This window comes from Notamacropus eugenii, chromosome 1, assembly GCF_028372415.1.
Source record: "Notamacropus eugenii isolate mMacEug1 chromosome 1, mMacEug1.pri_v2, whole genome shotgun sequence".
NCBI classification, from domain to species: domain Eukaryota; kingdom Metazoa; phylum Chordata; class Mammalia; order Diprotodontia; family Macropodidae; genus Notamacropus; species Notamacropus eugenii.
In genome coordinates, this window is record NC_092872.1 from 662,635,248 (window position 1) to 662,662,034 (window position 26,787).

General features: G+C 41.1%; 1 protein-coding gene across 2 annotated transcripts in view; it reads right to left on the minus strand.

The window, feature by feature from the left end:
• EPAS1 (endothelial PAS domain protein 1) overlaps positions 1-26,787 on the minus strand; it is a 107,110-nt gene that overhangs the window by 39,500 nt on the left and 40,823 nt on the right. For both annotated transcript variants that reach the window (XM_072635704.1, XM_072635705.1), the window contains exon 2: positions 9,179-9,369. In XM_072635704.1, the coding sequence (XP_072491805.1) occupies positions 9,179-9,369 (191 nt within the window). The remainder of the gene's footprint in view (positions 1-9,178; positions 9,370-26,787) is intronic.

Consider the following 26,787-nt stretch of genomic DNA (forward strand, 5'->3'; position numbering starts at 1 on the left):
GCTCTGAGGAGTTCTGGCCTTTTTCCAGAACATTCTCAGGTCACTTTCCATGAGCTAAGAGAACAGACTAGCAGCTGTAGAGTCAAAAGATCTCAGTTCAAATTCCCCTTCTACTATTTGCATGACTCTGGGCAAGGAATTTTAATTCCCTGGGCCTGTTTCCTCATCTATAAAGAGAGAGATAAGCTAGATCAAGGGTTGGGAAGGAAGGGTCTATGAACTTTTTTTTCTAATATGTGGTAACTTTATTTTGACATAATTGGTTTCCTTTGTAATACTATATATTCTATTTTATGTATTTAAAAACATTACTCTGAGGAATCCATAGACTTCACTAGATTGTTGCCAAAAGGTGCCATCACACACACACACACACACACACACACACACACACACACAGCTTAGGAACCAAGGGCTACATAATCTGTCAGATCTTCTAGCTTTAAATCTTATCACCTTATGAATTGAAGGTCCATCCCCCAGCTCCCTCATCATTGTACAAGGCCCACCAACTAAATGGCTAGGGGCTACAAGGAAAAGTGAGGCTCCCCTTTCAGTCGGTAGCACATGATTGAATGCCTCATCATACACAGTCACATACTGTTCATTGTTTTCTGTGTCCGTGTTTTGTTTTTCCCCAAAAAATTATCAATTCTTAGAGGGCACAGATGTCTTCTGTACTGCCATGATACCTAATAATATAGAGTTGGCTGAGCACACAGTAGGTATTTACTTTTTTGTTCAATCAATAAATAATCTCCATGTTCCTATTAGTAGATTGCTGGGGGAGTTAATAAATCCATAAATCAGCAAACATTAATTAAGCACCTATGGCAGTCCCAGTATTATGCCAGCCTTTGTGAAGAGTATAGAAAAAGATACAAAACAGACTCTTTTCAAGGGGTTCACACACAGTCTAACAAAAGAGACAGGAAACACAGCGACAAAAGGTGAAATTTCCAACGAGAGGTTTGAGGAATGAGACTTAGATGGAATCAGGACCCCTGGATCCCATCTCCAGAGCCAAGACTATAAACACCTATCTGACCTTGCATAGCTGACTTACTCTCTCTGATTTTAAGCTCTTCCTCTGGAAAATGGGGGCAATAATCCCACCATCCAGGGTTGTTATATGGATCAAAGGATGTGTTCAGTAATTTATAATCATGAAGAACTATGTTGTCAGCTCTAATTACTGCTTGGCACAGTGGTTGAGCACATAACAGAAGCTCAGTAAATATTTGGTGACCAGTTAGTTGATCTTTGGTTCCAACTCATTTTCCCCCCTGCCATCACTTTGGGTTTAAGCCCAAAGGAAGCTGGCTAATCACTGGCACAGGAGCTGAACTGTCTGGGGGAAGGCTCCCCACAAAGTCTAAAACAATATTCTTTAATGCTAAAAATAACCCAAGGAAGCAGGCTTTGATGACTCCCCACTGCCAGGATGTACACTGGCCCTGAGTCTGGGGGCATCTTTTCCAGAGTGCTGGCTTCTTTCTTCAGGCAGTGCAGCCCCATGAAGAGGGGGCTCTGGTGTAGACGTAGGAACCAGAGGGTGCCAGGGCTTGGTCAGCCACAGCCAGGGGAAGCAAAAGCAATGGACCCCTGGTTTAGATTTTCTAAGGCTGTGGCATCAGAGCAAGCTTCTCAGGAGGTTAGATCTTTACAGTAACTGAAAAATTTCCCTCATAGGAATTATCAAAACCAATTTTTGTCCAGTCTTGGAAAATTCTACTTCTGCTCTCCAAAATCTTATAGCTAAAACAAAAATAGCTTTTGTGATTTGAAGACACCTTAAAGACACAGTCAACTCTTCTTTATCTACTTGGGGATGGGGTTAAGGTGGGGGTGGGGGGATGATGGAGGGGAGAGTATCCACCAGGTAGCTTATCTTTCAAATGTTTTACAATTGCCTTGAACCTAACATTTATACTACCTTCTGTCTTGGCCACTAACCAGTGTTTATTCACATGAAGTAAACTGTGTAATACTAAGCTTGAACCAAAGAAAATTTAAGAACCTCAACTCTGGATGGGTAAAATATTCTACTATGCATTTCACAGCCAAATACAATTTAAAAAAAAATTATTTGCTACTTTGTATTATTCATGTCTCTATACCCAGCACTTAATAGCTGTGAGACCCAGGGCAAATTACATTTACATCAATGAGTTGCCTCAGTTTCCAACTTTGCAAAAACAAGAATACTAATATTTGCAATATTTCTTCTTTTAAGGTTCTTGAAGAGTTCTACATAAATGTGAAGTATTATTACTGCTAATAATAGAGGCATACATAGTTGATAGAGGGTTGGCTTCCAAGGCTGCAGGACCTGGGCTGAAATCTCATCTCTGACACATAATGGCTGGGAGATTCTAGGCAAGGTCCTTAACCTCTTAGTGCTTGAGGCAACTCTGAGATATAAGCTGTAGAGAAGGTGGGGGTTTGCATCCTATAAGGGGTTTCCTCATGTAAGACTTTCTTCTATCACTAAAATCACAGGTCCAATACCAATCCTTATCCATATGTTAGGAATAGCTATCTTGATTAGCATGGAAATTTTATATAGCTATAATTTTATATAGATGATTTTATGCAAATTTTATACTTTATTAATTAATGCTATAAGAGGCAGCATAATAAAACAGAAACAGAAATTGATTTATAATCAGAAGACATGACTTGGTACCTATGTGACCCCACTAGGGCAGGTGGACAATTCTCTAGGCCTCATTTTCCTCAAGGGTAAAATGATAGTTTTAGTCTAGGTCAGTGGCCCTTAACCTAAGTTCCATGAACCTGAGCAAATCTCAGCCTTCTTTTCCTCCTCTATTAAATGAAAGGGAGTAACCAAATGGTATCCAATATCCTTTCCAGCTCTTAATTTTGTCAAACTATGCTACTTCAGGTCACTTTTAATTTTAAAATTCTAATTCTGTGACTTCATATAAAGTATGAATACTTTTGGGAGAACAACCACACAGAATGACTTAGCAGCCACTCATATGTGAGTATGACTTCAGTCCTTCTTGGGACAGGTAGCGACAGAGCTTAGTGGTTTTGACTAGAGGTTAGTAGTGTGGAAAGGGAGGAGGAGTATTTTACACAACACTTCTCTTGTATCCCTCCTAGCAGTTAGAAAGGGGAAGGAGAATGGTGGTACCAGAGACCTAAGGCAAAGGGAGGAACACCAAAAGAGGATAAACTTTGCCTCCACAATTTTGCCATGAGCTGAAGCCTTTAGTTAAACCTACTGGGGGCAGGAGTGGAGGAAGGGAGGAACATGGGGCATAACAAAATTCTGATAGCATTTGTCCCCCAATTTTTACCATCTTTACTCTAGTGAACTAGAAAACCTAAAATAAGGATTTTTCATTAAGTCTGATGGCACCCCTATGTAACTTTCCGGAGATCAACAGTCCATCCGAGCATCCTTTTCAGGGAATAAAATACACACCACCTTCAAATACCTCTCTGGTTTTAAATGGGGGGGGGGGAGGCAGTTTAAGCCCTTGTTTAAGGGGTTGAGAAGCCACTAACTTATTTTCTAATAAAACCAAAGCTTGCATATTTGATTCAATTCCAGTGCAAACAACGACACCCAGCAGGCAGTGCTGTTCCACTGAGATGACTGTTTCCCAGGCTGCTGTTTGCTGAACACCTCCCACAAAAGAACTTGAGAGCCATCCAGCGACCCACCACTCCACTGGCCTTCCCTCCAGTTAACAGGGCTCTGTTCCCTGCTCCACATGGAAGAGAATATTATAAAGCTATTGTTTGAATCAACTTCCTGTGATACTAATCTCAGTCAGAGGGAAGGTCCCGACCCACAGCCTGGATTTCTAAATGTTACAGGTTTCCTCTCCAACATTCCCACCCAGAACGGCCTACTGAGAAAATCAAAGGGAAATGTGTCTGTGAGTGAGGACGAAGTCTTTCTCAAGCAAGCCTTGGTATTTTGTACACTTTTCACCTCTGAGCTGTACAACCAGGTATTTCCTATTATGAAATGGGCCTGAATGGGGGAACTGCTCTGGGTGCAAGGAAAGAACTCTCAAACAATGGATCCCCAGTTTGTTTCCCTTTGCAAAAGCCCAGGAGTGCTTGCTTCAGTTTGAGAGACTTTGCTGAAACAAGAGCCCTGAAAAAAAAAAAAACCCATGAGGCTGTGGGTTCTATTTTTTTATTTGTTTGTTTTTTAATTCAATTTCCTTTTCACAATGTTCTTCCAACAGAATCTGTGCCTAAAATAGGATTACAAGCTGTTTTTAAAAGAACATGAGTAAATCAATTTTTTTTTTAAAAAAAGAACATATATACTCCAAAAGCAAATGACTCTAAAGAAGAAAAGAAAATTACCTTTTCGCTAACACATTCTTCCTGAAACAATTTCTATGAGATGCCTTATGCAGGGAAGCAAAGGCATGAGTCCTAAGAGGTGCAGCAAGAAAAAAATCACTCAGGCTGTCAGAAAAAAGAACACTGGACTTGGGGTCATAAGACCTCAATTCAAGCCTTGGCCCCTGTCACTTTTTGGCATCATCTCTGTGACCCTCAATTTTATCATCTGTAAAATAGGAATGATGAATGCTTCCTTATAAAGTGAAAATGAACCACGCAGAATGACTTAGCAGCTACTAATATCTGAGCATGAGTGTCTTCAGTCACTTCTTGGAACAGGTAGCTGACAGAGCTTAGCAACTTATCTATTTATTATCTGGGTCCAAAGAAATCACAGATCCTTGAAGCAAAAGCTTTGGACCCAGATAATAGATAAGTGAATGAACAAATCAAACAAATGAGCAGGCCTCGCTCTTCTCTTTCCTTTTATTTTTTTTTTAATATTTATTTTTTTAATGTTCCACAATCACTACCAAAAAGCTTAGACTTTTACTCCCCAACCCACCCCCTACCCCCTCCCTTCCCAAGACCCCATACAATTCTATACAGGATCTACATATTCCCTTTCCTTTTCTTGGTAGCTGCTCTGCCTTAATAAGGGCATCTCCTCAAGGCTACCAAGAGTAGAAACTTTTTATACTTTTTCTTTGTTTCAGCCTCCTAGCAAATCTGCAGAACAGCAGGGCAGAGTGATTACTGTGGATGTTCCAAGGACAGTCCTCTAGTCCCGTGGTCCAAGCTCAGTCCTTTGGTATTCAACATTTGCTACATCTTATGAACAGGCATAAAAGCTCTAGAGTGATGTCATCCTGGGGAGTCCCCTCTAGTATAATGTCCTCCCTGGGATACAAGGTCTATCTACATGGTATCACATTAGAAGATAAGTTGTAGCATCATAATGTACTACAACATAGGACAAGAGAGACATTAAGGCACAGTCAAAAGAGACTAGGTCTCAGGGCCAGGGAGAACTGGGTTCCAGTTCTGACTGACACCTGCAGGCTATGACAATACTAATATGATCCTGGGCAAGTCACTTTGCCACTTAGCTTAGCACATAGTAGGTGTTTAATAAATGCCAATTATTTACTATTGGCATGGAAAGCAGTGTATGATTTTAAGTTGCAGAGAAGGTGTAGACTTGTATTGTAGAGGGATTTCCTACACCAATGAAAATACAGGTCAGTCTCTATACATATGCTATCGTACTTTGGATCACCATAATTTCTTTGTTCATTCATGGCAGCCTGGGAGGTAAGCAGGGGTGGAGAAAAGGATTGGGAATCCTCTCTCCACAAATCCAAAACAATATCTTCAAAAATCAGGCATGATGATGCACAAAAAGCTTCCAAATTTCTGGAATCTATTTCTTTCAATGGCATTTTGCCAGTTAATAGTGAGACCAAGAGAGTTGTCTATGTGAATTGATAGAAATTAAATTAGTGCATGGAGAGAAAAATTGTTTGGAAACCAAATATTTTAAGGCCCTTGTGGTAGAGCAGAAGGTGCAGCAGACTGGTGTCTGAGTTTCTCCTGATGGCATTTGGTTTCTATTGATTCACATAAATGTCCTTAGCATTAGATGCCAAAGAGACATTAGGAGAAACAGCAAAAAAAAAAAAAAAAAGCCTGCTTCTTAAGCAGTCATTAACATTAAGCCAAATCTTAAAATTATAGCTTATAGGCAAAATTCATAAAGCATTTGAAATCAACATTTTAATCAATTTAAATTTTTAATTTTAATTTAATTTTAATATAACTTTAATTTTACTTAACTGAATCAAACTTAATAAATTTGAAAATTATCTACAATATGATCATGCTTAATTCTGAAGCATTTTGGTTCATATTTTAGAGTTGGAAGGGTCCTTAATTCTCATCAAGCCACAACCTTCTCATCTTACAGATGAGGAAACCAAGGCCCAGAGAGGTTAAAGAATGAGCCTAGAATATGTGAGTGGCAGAGTTGGAATTTGAATTCAGGACTTTTGACTTCAAATCTAGAGCTCCTTGCAATGCCCCACTTTGCAGAGGTCAGAGGCTACCTGGCAGATAGCCCTGACTGTACTAAGGATTTATCTGCCCTCCTTTGGAACAGTGGCAGGAGAGATATGATAAGGATTTATGCTTATGAGCTGTAACATTTCCCTGATGTTCCCAGCATTAGTTTCTCAGCATGAACAGCCCTCTCATAACATTTGTCCATATCCAGCTTGAACTTTTGCATCAAACCATTGTTTCTAGCTTTCCTATATCCCAGGGTGGTGAATAATCATTTCTTTTGCATTGTTACTTTGAAGGTATTTATAGAATGTGGTCTTGCCCTTGGCCCCTCCTGCAGGGTTTTCTCTTGCTCTATTGTATACACTTTTAGCTTGCTCAGGACTCCTGCACAGTTCCTACTCCCCAGTCCCCAGATCAATCAGGTTGCCCCCTTCTCAGAATTTTTCTTTCAGGTTTTTTTTTTTCACTCTCTACATCCTTCCTGTACTTGAGAGACAGGAATAGTACATGCCATTTCAGCTTCTCTCTTTTTAAAATTAGAGTCTCCTCTATTCAGGAATTCTCTCCTAGAATACCACAGTTCACAATGGGATTGGATGGACAACTGGATTCGGAAGGAGTCTGCTTCCTCTCGAATGGTGGGAAAATGAAAGAACTGACAAAATTACTCCTCTCCACGCCAGGCCCCTGTCCCCCAAAGCTCTTTACTGTTCAACCTTCAAACCAAAATTTCAGGGAAGACAGGGTATTTTCAGATGTAATTCTGATCAGAGGAGAGTAGAGAAAAAGAGACAAGAGGAGAGGGGAGGAGAGGAGAAGGAAGGGGAGGGGAGAGAAGGGGAGGGAAGGGGAAGGGAAGGCAGGAAGGGAGAGGAGAGAGAATACAACCCAGCTTGTGTGAGAGGAGGCACCAGAAAATAATCTCTGGTGATTTCTAAATTTAGCCTCTTCCAATTGGGGACCATAGGTCACTTTGTTTTCATATTCCTTCTTCTGTCTTTTATATTTGTGTCTTATCTCTCTGCCAGACTACAAGCTTCCTGAGGACAAGCTTCCTTCCTCGTGGTCCAGAGGATCTCAGTATCTCAGATTAGAGAAACCTCTAGGTCTTCTATGTACTGTCTTCTGCGGCCGGAATCAGAATGGCTCTTGGGCCTTGTGGGAAAGGCATAAGAAAGGGTACACCCTTTCCTACTTTATAGTACTAGAAAGTTGCTTCTTGGGGAGATAAAACTCTTAAATGTCTCTCTCTCTTTCTCTCTATACTCCCACCCCTACCATCAAACCCTAATTAGATTTTCCCTTACCATTATTAATTAAATCTTAAATTCTAATTCATGATGGGTCATATGACAGAGCTTAACTCATTAACTCCAACATTAAGGTCATTTCTTAATTGACTCCTGCATTAAGGTCATTCTTTAAATTCCATAAACTGACTGGCATATGACATGTGTAATTTTTTTATAGATAAGAAGAATTTATATTTACTTAATTATAAGCATTTGTCTATATTATATATATTATCTCATTTGATCCTCACAACAACTCTGGAAGGTAGAAGTTATTATTATCATCATCTCCATTTTACAGATGAGGACACTGGAGGCAAGCAGAGGCTAAGAGACTTGCCCAGGGTCACGTAACTAGCAAGTGTCTGCGGCTAGATTTGAACTCAGGTCTTTCAGGCTTCAGGCCCAGTGCCCTATCCATTGAGCCATCAAGCTGCTCACTTAGTCAAGTTGTTTGAAATTCATGCTGTATAAAAAGCCCGTGTTCACCACTGCTTCTCTTAGCCTATACAGGTTCGCCCCTAGCTGTTTCTGGTTGGCATGATCTGCATTATTTACTCCATATCCCAGAATGTGGGATCTTGGGAGCCCTGCTCTTGATACCACATACCTTGTGTTAGCCTAATAACCAGCTTTCTAATATGAGTGTGGTGGTAGCTCCTGTCTTTAGCTCAAACACTGCAAGTAGACTGCAGACTGAATACAACCTTATTTTCTAAAATTTGTATCTAGCACAGTGCTCTGCACATAGTAGGTGCTTAATCAATGTTTATTGGATGAGTCTTCTACTCTATAGTTATATTGCTGCACTTTAAGGGAAAATGGCAAAGGAAAATAACCTAGTCTGAGACCAGTTATCAAAGTGATGAAATTTTCAGAAAATAAACTCAAATTACCCTCTCTAGGCTTTGAAAAATTATGTAGATGGTAGAAGGGAAGAAATAAAAAGGTAAATTTAAATAAAGGAGGAGAGGTCAGAGGGGGAGGGAAGAAGAAGGAGAAAGGGAGGGAGGGATACAGAGAGAGAGAGAGAAAATAATAAAACATTTTTATAATGATTTACACAAAGTGCTTTTCCCAAGACAAACGTCTGAAGAGATAGGATAGCTGTAATTACCCAGTTTTACATATGAAGAAACTGAAGCACAGATTAATTGAGGAAACCACCCTCAGTCATAAGGCTAGAAATCAGCATCAGATTCCAAGTCTAATCACCCAACATTAAACCCAGTTCTTTCCGCTACATGGTGCTGGCTCTCTAGCAATTCCTAACACGAAAGAATGAGTCACTAATGATGGAATTTCAGGCCAGAAAGATAGGTATTCTCTGTCTGGCAGACTTTTCAGGAATTCTTTAAAATCAGCCACAGAGGGGACCTCTTGTGGGTGAGGCTGGTCTTTCTGAGGAAGGAGGTGAATCTTTTAGTGCTCCTGGTTGGAGGTGGGTGCTCTGTTGCTCCTTGGCCAGCCCTTTCTCTTACCTGAGGACAGGAGTTTGTGTGTCCGGAGGAAGCTGATGGCCAGGCGCATGATGGAGGCCTTATCCAGCTGTGAGCTGACGTTGTGAGGCAGGGGGAGCTCATGGGCAAGCTCATAAAAAACTTCGGTTTCCTTGCTCCTTCTGCACCGGGCAGCATCTCTCGACTTTTCCTTTCTCCTCTCTGAACTACTCCTGCACAAAAGAAGGAGAAAGAAGACTTGAAGTATTTCTGAAATACTTCTCCTTGTGTCAAGCCCCTGCTAGCAAACAGCCTAGAAGCTGACTTGGAAGGGCCCACAGAGGTCACCTAGTCCAACCGATCAATAATCAATCAATAAACATTTAGGAAGCACCTACTATGTGCCAGGCACTGTGCTAAGTACTGAGAATACAAAAAAGAAGCAAAACACAATCCCTGTCCTCAAGGAGCTCACAATCTGATGGGGGAAAACAGATATATACAAAGTGAGCTATATACAGGAGAAATAGGAAATAATTAAGAGAGAAAAAGGTGCTGGAATTAAGAGGGGGTTGGGAAGGCTTCCTGTAGAAGGTGGGACTTTAGTTGAGATTTAGGAAGACAGGGAGGTCAGGAATCAGAGTGAAGGAGAGAGAGTATTCCAGGCACGGGGGACAGCCAGATAGAATGCCCAGAGTAGAGATGGAGTGTTTTGTTCACGGGACAGCCAGGAGGCCACTAGAACGCAGAACTGGGGAGTAAGGTGTAAGAAGACTGGTAAGGTAGGAGGGGGTGAGGTTAGGAAGGGTTTTGAACAAGAAATTTCTTGGATTATATCCCTGTAACCTGGTGATGATGATAACAACAGTAGCCCTAGTATTTTACATGTTATCTCATTTGATTCTCCAAATTAGTATTTATAATAATAACACCATTGATAACATGATAATGTGAAAAAAGCACTATTATCACCCCCATTTTATAGATGAGGACACTAAGGCTGAGAAAGATTAAGTAACTTATTCAGGGTCATACAGATAAAAAGTATACAGTGAAGGGAAACCCATTAAAGCTCCCCAGGAAGTCCATTCTATTTTTGGAAAACAATGGGAAGGTTTTTTGTATTTTTTTGCCTGTTTGCAACTTAAACCCAATGCTCCTAGTACTGCCTTCTGGGTCCACGCAGAACAAATCCAATCCTTATTCCCTGTGAGAGTAGTTCAAATACTTGATAAGTAATGATGTCCTTTGTACATCTTCTTTTCTACAGGATAAAGGTCCTCAGTCCTTTAACTGATCCTCTCATGGCATAGTCCCCAGAACGCCCTGCTTCAGAACACCATGCTTCTATTAAAGGCAGCTTAGGACATTTGCCCATCATCTGTAAGATTAGGTCCAGATTCCTCAGCCTGACATTCTAGCTCCTCCACAATCTGTCCTCAACTTCTCTTTCCAATTCTATCTCCCATTCTGACCCTACATGAACTTTCACTTCAGGTAGGAAGGTCCATTCACTGTCTACTGGACAAACCTCATGTCTTCCCACCTCTGGACTTCTGTTCATTCCATTCCTCTGGCCTTCAATAATTCCCTTGCCTCCTTCCAGTTATACTTCCTCCTGTCCTTCAAGGCTCAGTTCAAATCCCACCTCCTCTGGGAAGCCTTCCCTGACCACCCCCAATCCATAGTGATATCCCTCTCCTTTGAAATCCAACTACACTCTATTGCTTAACCACTCATTCATCTTGCACTGATTTTCTCTATTGGTCTGATTTTAACAATCACTGATCTTGCCTCTTTCAGCCAAAGGTAAGTTAAAGATCAATGACCTATCCTCTCTTTCTTCTTGTATGCTTCATGATGGCTAATTCTATACAGGGCATAAAGTAGATAGGAAATAAGTTGATTAATTAAGAACTGGTAGCAGAGCAGATGAAAAACTGATGTGGGGGCAAAGTTGGGTGGGTGGGAACATCCTTTGGACACCAGCAAGACAGAGGTAAGATAGAAAAAAATTTTCTTTTCTAGAAGAAAATAACAGCTCAGAGAAAACAGACTTCCAGGGCTAGAATTCAGAACATATTTCAAATCATCATTATGAAATACTGATAAAAACTGAAAGACCTATCACAGCCAAAAGACAAACAGCTAGCCAAGCATCTTAGGAAATGCTATATACTTGGTTTTAAATAAGGCTCTAACCCAGCACTGGTGCTTGAGTCCAAATGCCATCATGCCAAGCTTATCAAGATGTCTCTCCCTCCCTCCCACAATCAGCTAATCAGTGGTCATTAAGTGCCTGCTTTGTGCCAGGCACTTAGGTGCTAGGAACACAGAAACAAATATACAAATCAGTTCCTGTTCTCAAGGAGCTGACTTACATTCTATCAGGGGAGCTAAAATTTCAAATAAGAAAATATGTTGGAAAAGATAGCATATATTCATAAGCATATAAGAAATCAATATGAGGCATATTTTTGAGAACTCCTTGGTCTTTGGAGGAAGCAGGAAATTCCAGGGACCACATCTTTCAATTCTAGGAACCATGTCTTTCAGGAAGTTCTTCTGGGGATCCCAGACTTTATCCATCATTAGCGCTAGAGTGTTCAGAGGGGATACGTTTAGAAATATTGTCAGAGAAGCTCTTAGATTCCAAAATCTAACCTCTTGTAGTCTGACATAGTCACACTGGCCTTCCTAGGCTCACTGGGGTCAGCACCTTATGAGTCTTTATGTTGTGGAAGTCATGACAACTACATGATCCAATCCAAGTCATCATCTAATGCTTTCACTTGTAGTCATGTGGTGGTAACCTTGGGTTTTTGAAGTCTATGCGAGTGGACCCTAAGGGTTGAGTGCTGATAAACTTGAACAGCCAGGGAGTATCTTTCTCATCTGAGGACCAGAACAGCTAAGTTCAGAGGGGCTCACCTCCAAGAAGGTTCACAGATTCATAGAACTGTAGATTTAGAGCAGGAAGGAACTTAGAAGTCACCTAAGGCAACCTCTTCATTTACAGATGAGGAAGTTAAGCTTAGATAATACAATAACAACAATAAATAATAATAATAGCAGTATTTACTTTAAGGTTTGCAAAGCACTTTGCAAATACCACCCTCATTTGATGTTTACAGCAATTCTTTGAGGTTTTACATCTGAGAAAACTGAGAAAACATGAAAACCTTAAGTGACTTGTCCAGGGTCACACCACAAATAAGTGTCTGAAGTTGGATATGAATTCAAGTCTTCCTGAGTCCAGGTCCAGAACTCTATTCACTTTGACACCTAGCTGCCCAGAGAAATTAAGTGACTTGCTCCAGGTTACATAGATAATAAGTGGCAGAATGGGGATTTGAACTCAGAATGGGACCACTAGGCAATTAATATTTTTGGCCAAAGCACAAACCTAGAATGGCATGGAGAGTGGCAATTTTGATATTTCAAAAGATCTATGACTTCATCTAAACAAACAAATTGAAGATTTTTTTTTTCAGTCCCCTTGATGTCAAAAATCTCTTTGGAATGCTCTCCAGTCTCCTAAGCAGGAGAAGGAAGAGGCTTGTTTTGTTCCTTAATAGCATGACAGACATCCTCAGTCCTGATGTCTTTGCCAGTTCTGCTGTTTGGGAAGGCTGGCTCTCCTAATTTTCCCTAAGGGGTGGTTAGTCACCCAAACTAAGCATACAGCCATCCCAGAGAAACAATTTTCTAGCATCTAGCCAGTCCAAACCTTGGCGGATAAGGCCAGGTCTCAGCATAATTATGAAATGGAGGTGGTTTGTTGGTGTACTCTCAGCCTCCCCTTTCTGCTCCTTCCTGCCTTCTGTCTCCCATACTACACCTCCTCCCCCTTCCATTTTACATACTCTACTTTTGCCCTTTCTCCCTCTCAAAACCCACTCTCAGGAAAACTCTGAGATCATCACCATGATTTCTTGGCATTTCTATTATCTTCTGTTAAAGGAATTTCAAGTTTTGGAGGCTGTGTACACAGTGGGGAAAAGCGCAGAAGTTTCAACGAATTCGTGTTCAAATCTTTAATCTTTGACTTCCAAGCTCTGTGTGGCATTAGGGAAGTCCCTTAAACTCGTTGGCCCTCAGTTATCTCATCTATAAAATGAGAGGGTTGGACTAGATAAACACAATGTGAATCAGCCACATCTAGCCATGCCTAACTCCTCCTCCAACACAGATGCTCAGCCCCACCTTTCATCTTCCCCAGAACCAGGCCACTATGCCATCTCGAAATCACAGATCTGCATACTACCTTTCCCCTCCTCCACCCCACTTTCCAATGCTTGGCACATAATAATAAATTTCCTTCCTTCCTTCCTTCTTTCCTTCTTTCTTTCCTTCCTTCCTTCCTTCCTCCCTTCTTTTTTCTTTTTCTTCCTTCCTTTCTCTTTTTTTTTCTTCCATCTATGAGTGAGATATTTGATAGGAGGGAAGGGTCTCCCTAAGTTCCCCCTCCCCAAAAAGTCATACCAGCTAAGTGGCTATCTATTCCGCCTATAGGTAAAGCTAGAGCTGTTGATTTTTAAAAATTGATCTGTGATTTCACTGTTACAGGGCATTACAAATGAGGAAACTCCTCCCCCAAATACATCAGCACATGCCCTGTACCTGCCAGATAGAGTTGTCTGGAGCTTCTAGAATTGAGGGGATTCCCTCAGAGTCATGCAGCCAGACTGTGTCAGAGACAGGGCTGGAACTCAAGTGTTCCTTAATTAACTGCCTTGTAGTCCTTTCTAAGAAATCAACTGAGACTCCTTTTGGGTCAAGGGAGGAAGAAAGGAAGTGAGCACACCTACTATGTGCTAAGCACTATGCTTAGTGATTTACACATATTACTTCACTTGATCCTCACAACCACCCTGGGAAGTAGGCGCTGTTATGACTCCATATTACTGGTGAGGAAACTGAGGCAAAGTGACTTGCCCAGGGTCATGGAGCTAGAGTCTGAGGATTAGAACTCTGGTCTTCCTGACTCCAGGCCCATCGTTCTATCCACTGCACCACCTAGCTGCCTTTAGGGCCTTATGTGAACTTTTTTTTAAATCACTGAGCTCCATTCTCAGTACCAAAAGTAGGATCCCAACCTTAAATATTATGGTGACAAAAACTATCTAAATAGGGTCATGAGTTTATAAAGCACTTACTCTATGTCAGGTGCTGGAGATACAAAGAAAGACAAAGACAGGGTCCCTTCCCTCAAGGAGCTCACAGTCTAATGATGGAGGCAACATGTAAGCCATTATACACATACAAGATTTATACAGTAGAAACTGGATGTAATCTCAGGGGAAGGAGATTGGGAAAGGCCTATTGCAGAAGACAGAGATACCTATGAAATCACAGGCCCTCTCCAAAAACAGTAATAATAATAAAGAAGGGTCTTAAGTCTCACAATGCCCACAGTGTCTAATGGCTTCTTCTTGCTGCCCATGGTCATAGTAAGAAGATATTTATGAAGTCTCCTTCCCTTGAAAAAAGAAGTCCCCCCAAAGTCCAAAGAGCAGTCCAGGATGAATGTGCTTAATGAGACAAGCATCCACAAAAAAACAACGTTAGAGGGAGTGACCAAATCAATGATTTACATTTGTCACAGTTCTTTACCACCCATTATCTGATTTTATCTCCTCACTGCTCCAAAACGTTGGCAAAATAGGTAATTCCATCACCTTTTATAACTGAGGAAACTGAGAACCAGATACATTAATGGATGTGCACAGAGTCACATATCAAAATGGCAGACCCTGGCTTCATTATAGACTGGAGATGATAAGAGAAAAAAGTAGAAAGTCAAAATTTAACTAGGTCCCTTACTTTAAAACCATGAACTCTTTCTTATTCCATTGTATAATGCTGGGCTTTTGGAGTTGAAAATCAGGAGAAACCTGGATTTGAATTCCATCTCTACCATTTACTTGCTGTGGGACCTTGGGCAAGTCATTTGAACTCCTCAGACTTCCATTTCCTCATCTGCAAAATGGGACTAAAATATCTATTAAGTAAGATCTTACACATATAATGTCCTGCAAAGCTTAGCATACTTTAAGAATATTATTCTTTTCATCATGAATAAATTATTTGGAAAGTCTCTTGCTAATGTGAAGTTTTGGGGATAATTATGGTAATTAATTAGCACCGTTAAAGATTAAGAACTATTAGCACTAAGTGTGAAGGTAACACCTTTTTTTAAACCCAGTTAATGGACAGCCTCAGTCTATTCTTCACAAGTTTCTTCACAGGATTTAAAATTACAAAGATTGCTCAAAAGAGTGCTGTGGTTCAGCTGTTTTCCAGTTGTGTCTGTTTCTCCATGACCCCATTTGGGTCTTTCCTGTCAGACGGATAGAGTAGTTTGCCATTTCCTTCTCCAGGAAGGCAAACAGGGTTAAGTGACTTGCCCAGGGTCACACAGTTAGTAAGTGTCTGAGGCCAGACTTGACCTTGGAAAGATGGGTCTTCTTAACTCCAGGCCTTGGACTCTATCCACTGTGCCATCTACAAATAAAGAGATAGGAGTTCTAATACTAGCTAACCAATAACCAGATATGTGATCTCTGTCATCACTAAACCTCTTGGTGCCTCAGTTTACTCATTTGTAAAGATATAAAAAAGAATACATGTTTTCCATCTAAGGATTTACAGTCAGAAGAGACTTAAAAACCTTTTCTCATCTAACCACCTTATTTTTACAGATCAGAACTGTTGGCAGAAAACTGTTAAATAACTTGCCCAAAGTTATGCAACTCAGCAAATATCTTAGAGTAACATTGACTTACAAGAGTTGTGTGGTCTTAGATAAGGTTTTTAATACCACTGAGCTTCTGTTTCTTCAGTGAGCTTGGAGTCAGGAAGACCTGAGTTCAAATTCTGACTCAGATACTGACTCAGACTGTAGGCAACTCAATTAACCTCTGTCTGCCTCAGTTTCCTCAACTGCATAATGGGGATGATAATAGTATCAACCTCATAGATTCTTGCATCAAATGAGATTATATTTGTAAAGCACTTAAATGTTTCTTTCCTTTTTTCCCTCTTTCTTTCCTTTCTTTCATCCCTCCTCCTTTCCCTCTTTCCCAACTCTTTTCCTTGCCTCCCTCCTCCTTTCTTTCCTTCCCCTCCTATTTTTTCTTTCCTCCCTTTTTGTCCCTTCCTTCCTCCTTCCCTCTTTCCTTTCCTTCGTTCCTTCCTTTCCTCCTCCCTTCCTCCCTCCTTTTCTCCGTAAAATGAGAATGCTATGACTTAAAAGAGCTATCACCCACTGTGTTGTTTTGAGGAAAACACTTAAAACTTTTCCCCCTATAAATATGTTTAATAGTTGGCTGATCACAAATATCTCTGGAATTGTTAAGCATGCAAATGTTCTTTTGATCAAAATCCTTCACCAGACTTTTAAATTTCACTTTTTCCCCCTTCTGATATTTACTAGCATTCCTTGTACCCATTTTTCACACTGCTCACTTCTCCCCTCTTCAATTTCTTAATGCCCACAAGAATCCCAGAAGTTTATTTCTTATCCACTCTGTTCTCCCCACAAATGGCAGACAGTCTCAGTTCAATTCCTCTGTGACTTGCTCTTAATTCCTTTTGTTTATTAAAAGCAGATAGGAAAGAACAGCAGAATTTATATAGTGTGATGACCCGGAGTCATGGCCACACAATTTAACATTCTGCTAGTCCCCATTCTGTACTGTTTTCTAATTGTTTTGTTTAGATTGAAATTAGATGGAAAGAGCTTTGAAGGCAGGGATACATCTTCTTCTCTTGCCTTTCCTATGGCACCTAGCACAGACCTTGCCCTTCCTATGGCACCCAACATGTATACATTCAGAAACAGATTGTTCCACAGATTTCATGGCATTGCTGCTTAACTGTCTTATTAATGAAATAAATAACAGCTGGCATTCATATAATGATTTATGGTTTTCAAAGAATTCTATTACCACATTTGTTTTACAAGAGGAAACTGAGGTCCAGAGAATTGAAATGATTCCCCCAAGGTCACACAGATATAGTAGGCGAACCAGAATTCAAACCAAAGATCTGTAGTCTTCTAAGAATTTCTCTTTCCTAGACAACATTCTGTAATATTTGTAGCTGTTCAGTTGTTTTCAGTCCCACCTCATTCTTCATGACCCCATTTGGGGTGTACTTGGCAAAGATACTAGTTTGCCCATTTCTTTCTCCAGCTCATTTTACAGAAAAGGAAACTAAGGCAAACAGGGTTAAGTGACTTGTCCACGGTCACAAAACTAGGAAGGCTACATTTGAACTCAGGAAGATGAGTCTTCTGGACTGCAGGCCCTGCACTCTACTTAGCTGCCCCCTTTTATATACACATATACTCATGGCTCTCCTCAAGATAGAAATTCCAATTCTGGAATTTTCTACTAAACAAGGGAAGACAGCATCAAGTCATATTGAAAGGAAATGCTAAGAGGAAAGGATAAGTGATGAAAAATAACCTAAATTTTTCTAATGTTTTTGGAAAGGGGGAAGGGGCACTTTGCAGAAACAACAACTCAACTGGGAAAAAATATTTGCTTCTAATGCTTATCTTGAAAGCCTCTCTTTAATTTCAGGTCATTTCCCAAGGCCTGGCTGTCTCTGGGGAGATCTCTGTTTGGTTAGCAACCAAATCACTTCCTCCTCTTGGCCAAGAATATTCTGGCTTCTGGCTTCTGGCTTCTAGGTAAATGCTGAAGCAAAGATCTAAAAAGCATCTCTCTGGATTGGAAAAGGAGAAGATTTCAGCTCTGCCTAATAACTGGAGGGCCTGGCCAGGGAACCAATGCATATGGATTTCAGGAGGTTGTAGGGGCATGTGGCTACTTAGATCAGTCAGTTTGGAGGTGGTAGAATCTCATGAGAGCAAGACTACCACATTGCCTATGACTTCTCCAATTCATCTCTAAAGGCTGGGGGAATGGCTATTGAACTGGACCTTGAGTCAGGAAGATCTATGCCTAAATTTTGCCTCTGACCCTTAGTAGCTATGATTGGAATCTTCAATAACTATCTAAGACTATAAGTAATATAGGTCTTAAACTCAATGAATTTTCTTCTTTGAGAAGTAAGTGGTGCAAGTATCATTAAGCTCATTTAGCAAGGAAAGGAACTGATCTCAGAAAGGTTAAGTAATTTCACAGGCCTCAGAGCTAGTCAAGATGAGTAAGTGCTGAATTTGAACCCAAGTCTCCTATTTCCAAGTCTACCATATCATGATTAAGGCACAGGAAAGTCTCTGTCAACTCAGACGGAACCAGCCTCTAACCTGTGGGTGGCCGGAGCAGAAAAGAACAGACCAGAGACAGGAGAATCAGGAATCAAAGAGAAGTTTAATTTCAAATCGAGGGAAATGGTTTGTAAGCAAGGAGGCAGATTTGTCACATGTACCAGAGCCCCACCCCTAGTGCTGGTGACCAGAGGCAGAGCAGGGAGATCTCAATACTTATACCAAGGGCTACACAGTGAGCTGTAGCCTAATAATGAGAGTGACAACAGTGAAAGGGGGACTTCATGACCAGAATATGGACACTTGTCCGGTGCTTGTTTGAACTCAGAGTTGGTCAAAGCAATATAATAATTATATGAAACAATTCTTAGATTTTACTGTAGCTGAGATCATCCAGAGGGTGAACCGAAAGGATTGTTGCTATGCCAAGCTCAGGGCACAGCTTTCTTAGTGGGACTTAACTCTGGAAAACAGGGTATCTCCTAATATCTTGACATTCTGCAATCTTAAAATGATTAAACCACCATCACGATGCCTCTCAAAAAAATGAAATGTGTATCTATAAGGGAATGGGGTGGAATGAATGGGCCCAGGTATGAGGAGGTCAAGAAAATATGCCAATGGTGCTATATGTTTAATGCACTTATCATGGGGTAAAAAAATCACTAACATCCAGTGTAGTCTTTGGAATCCACATGGGACATAACTTATAAAACAGGGAAGAGACTGGGTCTCATTGTTCAGAACAAATATGCTTAACTTTCAAATCTGTATTATAATTATTTGTGTGCATGTGTCAATTTCCCCATAATCCCCACTAGTTTGCAAGTTTCGTGAAGGTAGAGATTGTGTCATTTTTCATCTCAGTAGTCATCTTCTCCCTCCCCCTTCCCCCACGCAGAACCTTGCACACAAGAGGTATTTCATAAATGTTGTCTGAATCAAAGGAAAAATGCCTGGGTATCCTCTAGCTTTAGGGTGGAACTCACCATTGGCTGAGCCTAGGGCACTGGAGAAGAACTAAGTGTACTTCTAGATTAGAAAATAGCAGAAAGTTCTGGTCAAAAGAAACCAAGTCAGTAAAGGAAAACCAAGCAGCTAGAGGCAGCTAGGTGGTCCAGTAGATAGAGTACTGGTCCTGGAATCGGGAAGACTCATCCTCATGAGTTCAAATCCAGCCTCAGATTCTTAATAGCTCTGGACAAGTCATTTAACTTCTGCCTGTCTCAGTTTCCTCAAATGTAAAATGGGGATAAGTATGCTACCTCTCATGGCTGTCTGAAGGATTAAATGAGATAATGTTGTTAAAGGACTTAGCATATAATCTGGTACATAGGTAGGTACTTTAAAAATGCCTATTATTTACTATTATTATCACTATCAGGCTATTCCGAATCCCTTTCTATGCTACCCCCTTGCTAGCATCCCCTACCCAGGACATTTTCACTGCATGAATCCTGGAAAGTGGATTGTATCTCAAACAACCTTCCAACCTTCCCTCTTCCAAGACTGGACTACAGGACAGCTACTCCTTCCCTGAAATTACCCCTGACAGACTTCGTGATACCAGAGAGCCCAGAATAATGTCTGGACACCATCCAACTTGGCTCTCTAGTGGTGATTTCTGCTTCAGGGAGATTAAGAGATCCTTATCTGGCGGTATTCTGTGCTCATGACAGTCCAGAGTGAGAAGGGCTGGGGATTCAACTACAGAACAAGTCATGTAGGTAAGGCCCTAGATAACTCAGCCCCTTATGTAATCTCCTAGCGCACACGGCCCAACCGCCCAACCGCCCAATCGCCACCCTCTTGGACGGAGCTGGAGACACAAAACAGACACCTATGACCTTCTAGCTCACTTTGACATGAATCCACATAGTGTGAACTAGCTGGGGTCTCGTGGGCCTTGGGAAAGTTTCCAACCAAGTGCTTAAGTCTAAATCCCTGACCAAGGGAACATGCCCTTTTTCATTCTAAACAACTGCTACAGGTCTAATTTCTCTGGACTACTGGGAGAAAGGAATGCGTAGCCTTCTGCTCAGTCCCCAGATGAAAATGAGTGAGGGCATCCCTGCCCCGAGGCCCCTCTCCACCCACACTTTGAGCTCTCTATAGATGTGCATCTAAAGGATTTCCATAGTAATGGCTTCAGCAGCAAGACCACGCCATGGTGTACAGATGTGGGGAAATGTTCCATCGAGTTTAAGGTCAGTTCTCCACTATGCCCAGCCTTCTCAACTGCCCTGCAGCTCTGGCTTATCTCATATCAGTGGCATCAAGTTATATTAACTTCTTGCCCCGGATGTCTTTGTTGAAAGAGAATCAATGAAAGCCAGGCTCACAGATGGGTGTGGACCTCCAGAACCTGGGAAACTAAAGCCCTTTTGAAGGCCCTAAAGTTTCTTTTAAATCCTTTTTTAATAAAGGAAAATGCTTTTCTTAGTTATTCCCAACTTTTCACTACTTTTCCTCCCTTATAACAACACTCTTCCCTCCAAGCAACATAGAGCAAGTCGGCCAGCCAGACATGACTACGTAAAAATCTCTGATTCCAAACTTGACCCTCAAGTCGTTGTCATTCAGGGATGCTTCCCAGGGAAAGGAGGAAACATACATGAAATAGATGGCCTTGTCCTTGGCCTCAAGGGAATTAAAATCTGCTTGGATTACCATATTCTGTACACAGTCATGGATATTTCTCCATCAACACTTAATATAGTCCTACCAACACATTTTTGTTCACTCTGTCCTCCCAGTCTTGAATTCTTCCCTCTCATAGCATTTTTTCCCCATTCACATCAATTCTACCCATCCTTTAAGGTTCAGCCCAAGTCCCATTTTCTCCATGAAATCTCCTCTGGTTATTCTAAGCCACAATGATCTCTTCCTACTCTTAATCATATGAGACCTTGTGAAATCTTGTCTTATATTATCAGTTAACTTTTCATTACATTAGGATCCTTTATGATATACAGGCTCATAAGTCTAGAGATAAAAGAAATTTTAGGGGTTCAGAAGTGTCAAACTTCCAGTCCCCAGAGCCCCAAACTCCCACAATAACCCTAACCAAATTAAAACATCATTGATTTCCATTTGAATTTGTCACCACTAACCTAGTCCAAACACAGCATTTTACAGATGAGGAATCTAAGCTTCAAGGATATTTGGTGGCTTGCCCAGTAAGTATTAGTGGCAGGATTTGAACCAAGCTCCTCTAAGTTCAGTCTTTGATTTTTTCCACTGCTCCTCTGTTTATGTTTGTTACTAGACTACAAGGTCCTTTAAGGGCAGAGATCACGGTGTCTCTTCTCATATCTCCCACGGTAGACAGTATAATGCTGAGCATACCCTCAGGGACTTTATAAATTCATGTTCAAATGTTCAAATGAAATAAAAATAGGAAGTCAATTTCAATCCTCTGCAATTTGAGCCTCATGGAGGTAATATTCATTTCCAGTATCAACAGTACCCCTAAGAAAAATTCTCCCCTCTCCTTCAGAGCTAATGCTGAAAGTAATAGTTTTCTAAGGGTTTTCCTCATTTCTTCCTACCACACTCAGTTTGATAAAACAGCGGGTAAGTTCAGAAAAAATGCAGAGGGAGTTTTCTTTAAACTCTTTCCTAACCCCGGGAACCAGCTCAAATGCCCCAGCTGACTACTTCCCATCAGCTCCTGGTGACCAACCACTATCAAAGCCAAGAGTCATTTTCTTCCTCCTCTCTCCCCCATGACTTGATAAGCCAGTAATCATGACTCCCCTTCTCTGCTCTGCCCTTAGTGGCCCCCACCCCAAGTCAAAAAAAAAATGGCAGAGACAGGGCAGTTATACCCTTTGCCAACTGCAAAATAAAAACATCTTCAGACATATTTCTGTAGGGTCTTGATTTCCCTTCTCTGGGCCTCATTCTTCCATTATTCATGTGATGTTATTTTGCCTTCCCAACCATACAAGAAACTCTTTGAAAGCAGGGAACCTGTCACAGTGCCTCAAGGAGAAGAAGACTGGATACACTGCAGATACTCAAAGATTTGGTGACACATTCATTTATTCACATTCTATAAGTCTCACAAATCTCTCCTTCACTGTCAGTCAGGCAAGAAACATTTATTAAGCACTTGCAAAGAAGCAGACACTGGGGATTAGAGAGAGGCAAGATCATAGTCTATGCCCTCATGGATCCCACATTCCAGTGGAGGAGACAATAGGCAAACAGCCAAGTACATACAAGACACATGCATGGTAAATGGAAGAAAATCTTAAAGGGAAGGCCTCCTTCAGAAGCTGGGATTTCAACTGAGTCTTGGAGAATGTCAGGGAAGGCGGGAGCAGGGATGAGGAGAGAAAGCATCATCTGATGCTACATGGTTGCCCAAAAGGTATTAAAATGACTTTAGGCAAAGAGAATTTTAGGCCTCTTTTCAGTTTCTTCATTCAATGAGTTCTGTTTGTTTTTTAAAACAAAGTTCTTATTCTTGAGTTTCCATCCAAGACTTTGTTGCTATCAGGTCACTTGGGATTAAACCAGACACTGAGTCATTGAACCTTCTAAGTGTGCACTCCATGAATAGGAGAGGTCTCCAGGACCTGAGGTAAGACTATCTAGCACAATTCAGCAAACTTTCCTCGTTCTAACTTCAGGCACAGTAGCAGCAGCAGGTCAATATATGACATGAAATGGCACAAGGCCTAGTCCTGGCTCTGACACGGTGACCTCGAACAACAAGGGCTCAGTTTGCTCACCTGTAAAATAAGGGGTTTGGGCTAAGTGATCTCTAAGGCTCTAGAGAGACTATGAGCGAGACCTTTCCAGACTTCATATTCTTTCTTAAGGCTTCTTTTGTAAAAGATGCTTACAATTTCCTCCATCTTTACTCCTCTCATCCCCTGATTATCATCAATAACTTAGTTCTATTGTCTTAAAAACACACTTACGTGTACCATCTTTATAACTCACTTATAAACTCCCGCAGGACAAGGCCAGTGTAATATAATCCACTTCTTTGTATCTCTCACGGGCTCCATCAGAGACAATTCTAGCATACAGGAAATACTTAGCAAACCTTTGCTGACTGACTGGTTTCAGATAAATCTAGTTGGCCCTTTTCCTCTCTCTTATTAACCCCATCTATTTCCCTATCAGAAACACAAGTCCTCCCTCAACACCACTCTCCAAACTGGATGTATGCCTCAGCCCTCCAGGAGTCCTGTTTCTCTCTTCTAAGCCAGACCAACCTAGTTTTTCAATTAAATTCTCTATATTTCTTTTCTCCATTCTACAAACTTGGAGTTAAAATTGGAAGGAAGCAGAGGCTATTTGCCTTTTGAAAGTCTGTCTCTAAATGTGCAGAACAAGGGAATATCTATGGGACAGAGGCTGGGGAAGTATGCCAACTCCACATGATGCTAACTCATTCTGAATGGGGCTGTTTTAAAAAATTCATTAGGATGCCATCCTGGGAGTGCAAACCCCTAATGTCATGTTGAAGATACCCTCTCAAACCCTGCCACAGGAAAGAGTGAATGAAGAACAGAGAGCATGGAGGCAGCTTGTGGGGGAGGGGAAGGATGCACTCTTTCATGAATGAAGAAAATGGCAGTCATTTCAATTTGTACCAAAGTAAAGGACAATGGAAGAAATAAGAAGTGCTGTCTGGAGAAAAAGTCATACCCTGCTTTATTGAACATTTGATCTAAATTTAACCATTGGAGATGAAGGATGAGGCTGCTTAGAATGAGTCTTTCTCAAGAGGCAGCCAACCCAGGTCAGGCCTCCCATACCCCACCTCAAATTGTAATAATATTAGAAAAAATATGGAGGGTGCCCAAAATAATCACTGTGTCTTGAGAAAACAGAGCTCTGCTTCCCCAGGGGCCAGAGCTGGGCATATTCAAGAAGGGGAGGGCAGAATCTCCCACTGGCAGAGCAGAACTGTCAAAAGGGTACTTTTTTCAAAAATATCACCTCAGTGCCTGGGCACTCTCTTTCTCCCCTACCCACATACTTTCTTTTAAGGAAAAACACGTTTGTTTAGCTTATTAATTACAACTAAAGTTTTCTGGTTTGTGGACAGAGCAAACCATGAGATATGCCTAAGGAATGAATCTGTTTTTTGTTGGGTATTTTTTTCCCGTGAACTTCCAGTAGCAGCACTTGAGGCTCACTCGTTAAAGGATTTTGAAAACCCAAGAGAAAACCAACACAGGACGCCTTTGACCCTTTTAATTCTCTCTCATTCGCTAAAAAAAGGGGAAATGACTTCAGTGAAGTCTGAGAATCTCTGAGAGTCTCCCTTCCCTCCTCACCCACTCCCACATCCTCCACTGCCTTAATGGGAACTCTTTGTATTGATTCTACATCATTACAACCCAGAAAGAAGTTTTTTTTTTCTGACAGAAGTTCTGTGTCTAGCTTTGTGGCCTACATTACTTACAAATTTACACACGTAGGTAGTAAGCTATGCTGAAATCAGCCTTACTGTAGCAGTCAAAAAAAAATAGGAGAAGTGACCAAGAGTTCTCTGCCAATTGCTTAGTATATCCCCAAAAAAGAAAACATTCACTAGTTTCCCAAATTGCTCAATTTCCATCCTTTCACCCCAATCCCACAGGAGGACCTTCATTCCACAAAAATGTACTAGGCTGAGGCCTACAATAGGGGAAGCATTTGGCTTGGCTCTATGGGAGATTCATAGAAATGGGACAAGGGTCAAAGCCTGTGAATCATTGTGTGTGTGTGTGTGTGTGTGTGTGTGTGTGTGTGTGTGTGAGAGAGAGAGAGAGAGAGAGACACCCTTTGGCGACAGTCTGGTGAGGCCTATGGGTCCCCTCTAGGACTCATACTTTTATCCATCCATCCATCTATCTATCTATCTATCTATCTATCTATCTATCTATCTATCTATCTATCTATCTATGATTTTCTCTTAATCCATCAATAACCATTTATTATTTACTATATGGTAGGCATTGTGCTCCATGGTGGAGATGCAAAGAACATAATGAAACTGTCTCTGCTGTAATGGGTCATATATTCTGTCATAGAAAGAACAAGCAGGTATATGGCAAGTGGAAGGATTATGGGATAGAAGGAGCCAGAGAAGTAACAAGAAGGTGATGAGACTTGAAAAGAGGCATTAGAAGCAGGAATGAGCATGGAGCACACAGAATGGAAATTGGACTAGCAGAGAGTTTGTGTAGGGAGAGAGTCAGAATCCTATCTAGAAATGTTTGCAACTTGGATCAGACGTTCCAATTACAAATGATACCTGGAACCACGGGCACAGAAGGTACCCTCAATTTTGTCTTCCACCCAGTGGGTGAGCACCTTGGGCACCAAAGGGCAGAGATCTTGAAATACCATCCTGTGGCTCAACCCTCTGTCGCTGCTCACACGAACCAGGAAGCAACCATGCTTCTTGTTAACTAGAATTAGTTCTAACTCCTTGGTTCTAATTCATACCTGGTGTAGCTGATAGAGAGTTGGCCTCCAAATCAAGATCTAGTTTCAAGTCCCACCTTTGACACATACTGAGTGACTCAGAGAAAGTCAATTTAACTCTGTGCCAACTTCCTAGTCTAAGACCTATTATTTTCAGGGAACACCATTGGTGAGGTTGGAGGGGGGTTCCTACCCTGATAAAACCATACATCTATTTAAAAAGAAAATAATCTAGACAACATGTGCTGTAGTCTGTTGCTTCTTCCTCACTGGCATCTAGAAACCCAATGAGTGGGGTCTGGAGGTGGAGCTGTAGCCCTTCTATCCAGGAGAGACACTTTGAGGAAAGAGCTGACTTAAAGCCAACTTTGACTCTTGCCTCCCTCAAAAACAGGAACAAACAAACAAATCTCAAAGACCTAAAAAGTTTGAGCTGGATTGCACGGAGGGGGTGACCCCAGAGAGACGGCTTGCCCAAGATCAGGTGGACAAGGCTCATTCAACTCTTAAGGAAATTGAGGCTGAGCTAAAGAATAGTTAAGTGGAGACTTATGCTCTTAGACTCCCACACTGGTTGTAGCTGGAATTATAGGATCCTGAGTTTAGAGATATAAGGGATTTCAGAGGCTACTGTATTTCACCATATAATTATTGCAGATTTTATGTCAAATTATTTTTTTGCAAAAAAATGGGGGGTGGCTATTATGTGAAGCTTTAAAAAACTGTTCTAGTATTATTTAAAAGTCATTTATTGCTTAATTGTCTTTGATGCGAGAGTAGGATACACAGAATATGTTAAAATTGAATACTGACTGCACATGAGCTGAGAATTCTAGGCTCCTCCAGCTTGCAAAGCCCGAAACAGGTGAATACATTGTTGCTCTAAGCACTTTAAGCAGAGTGACAACAGAATCATATCATGTGACAAAAGGTAATACACCAAATTTTAGACAAAACACCCCTCCCC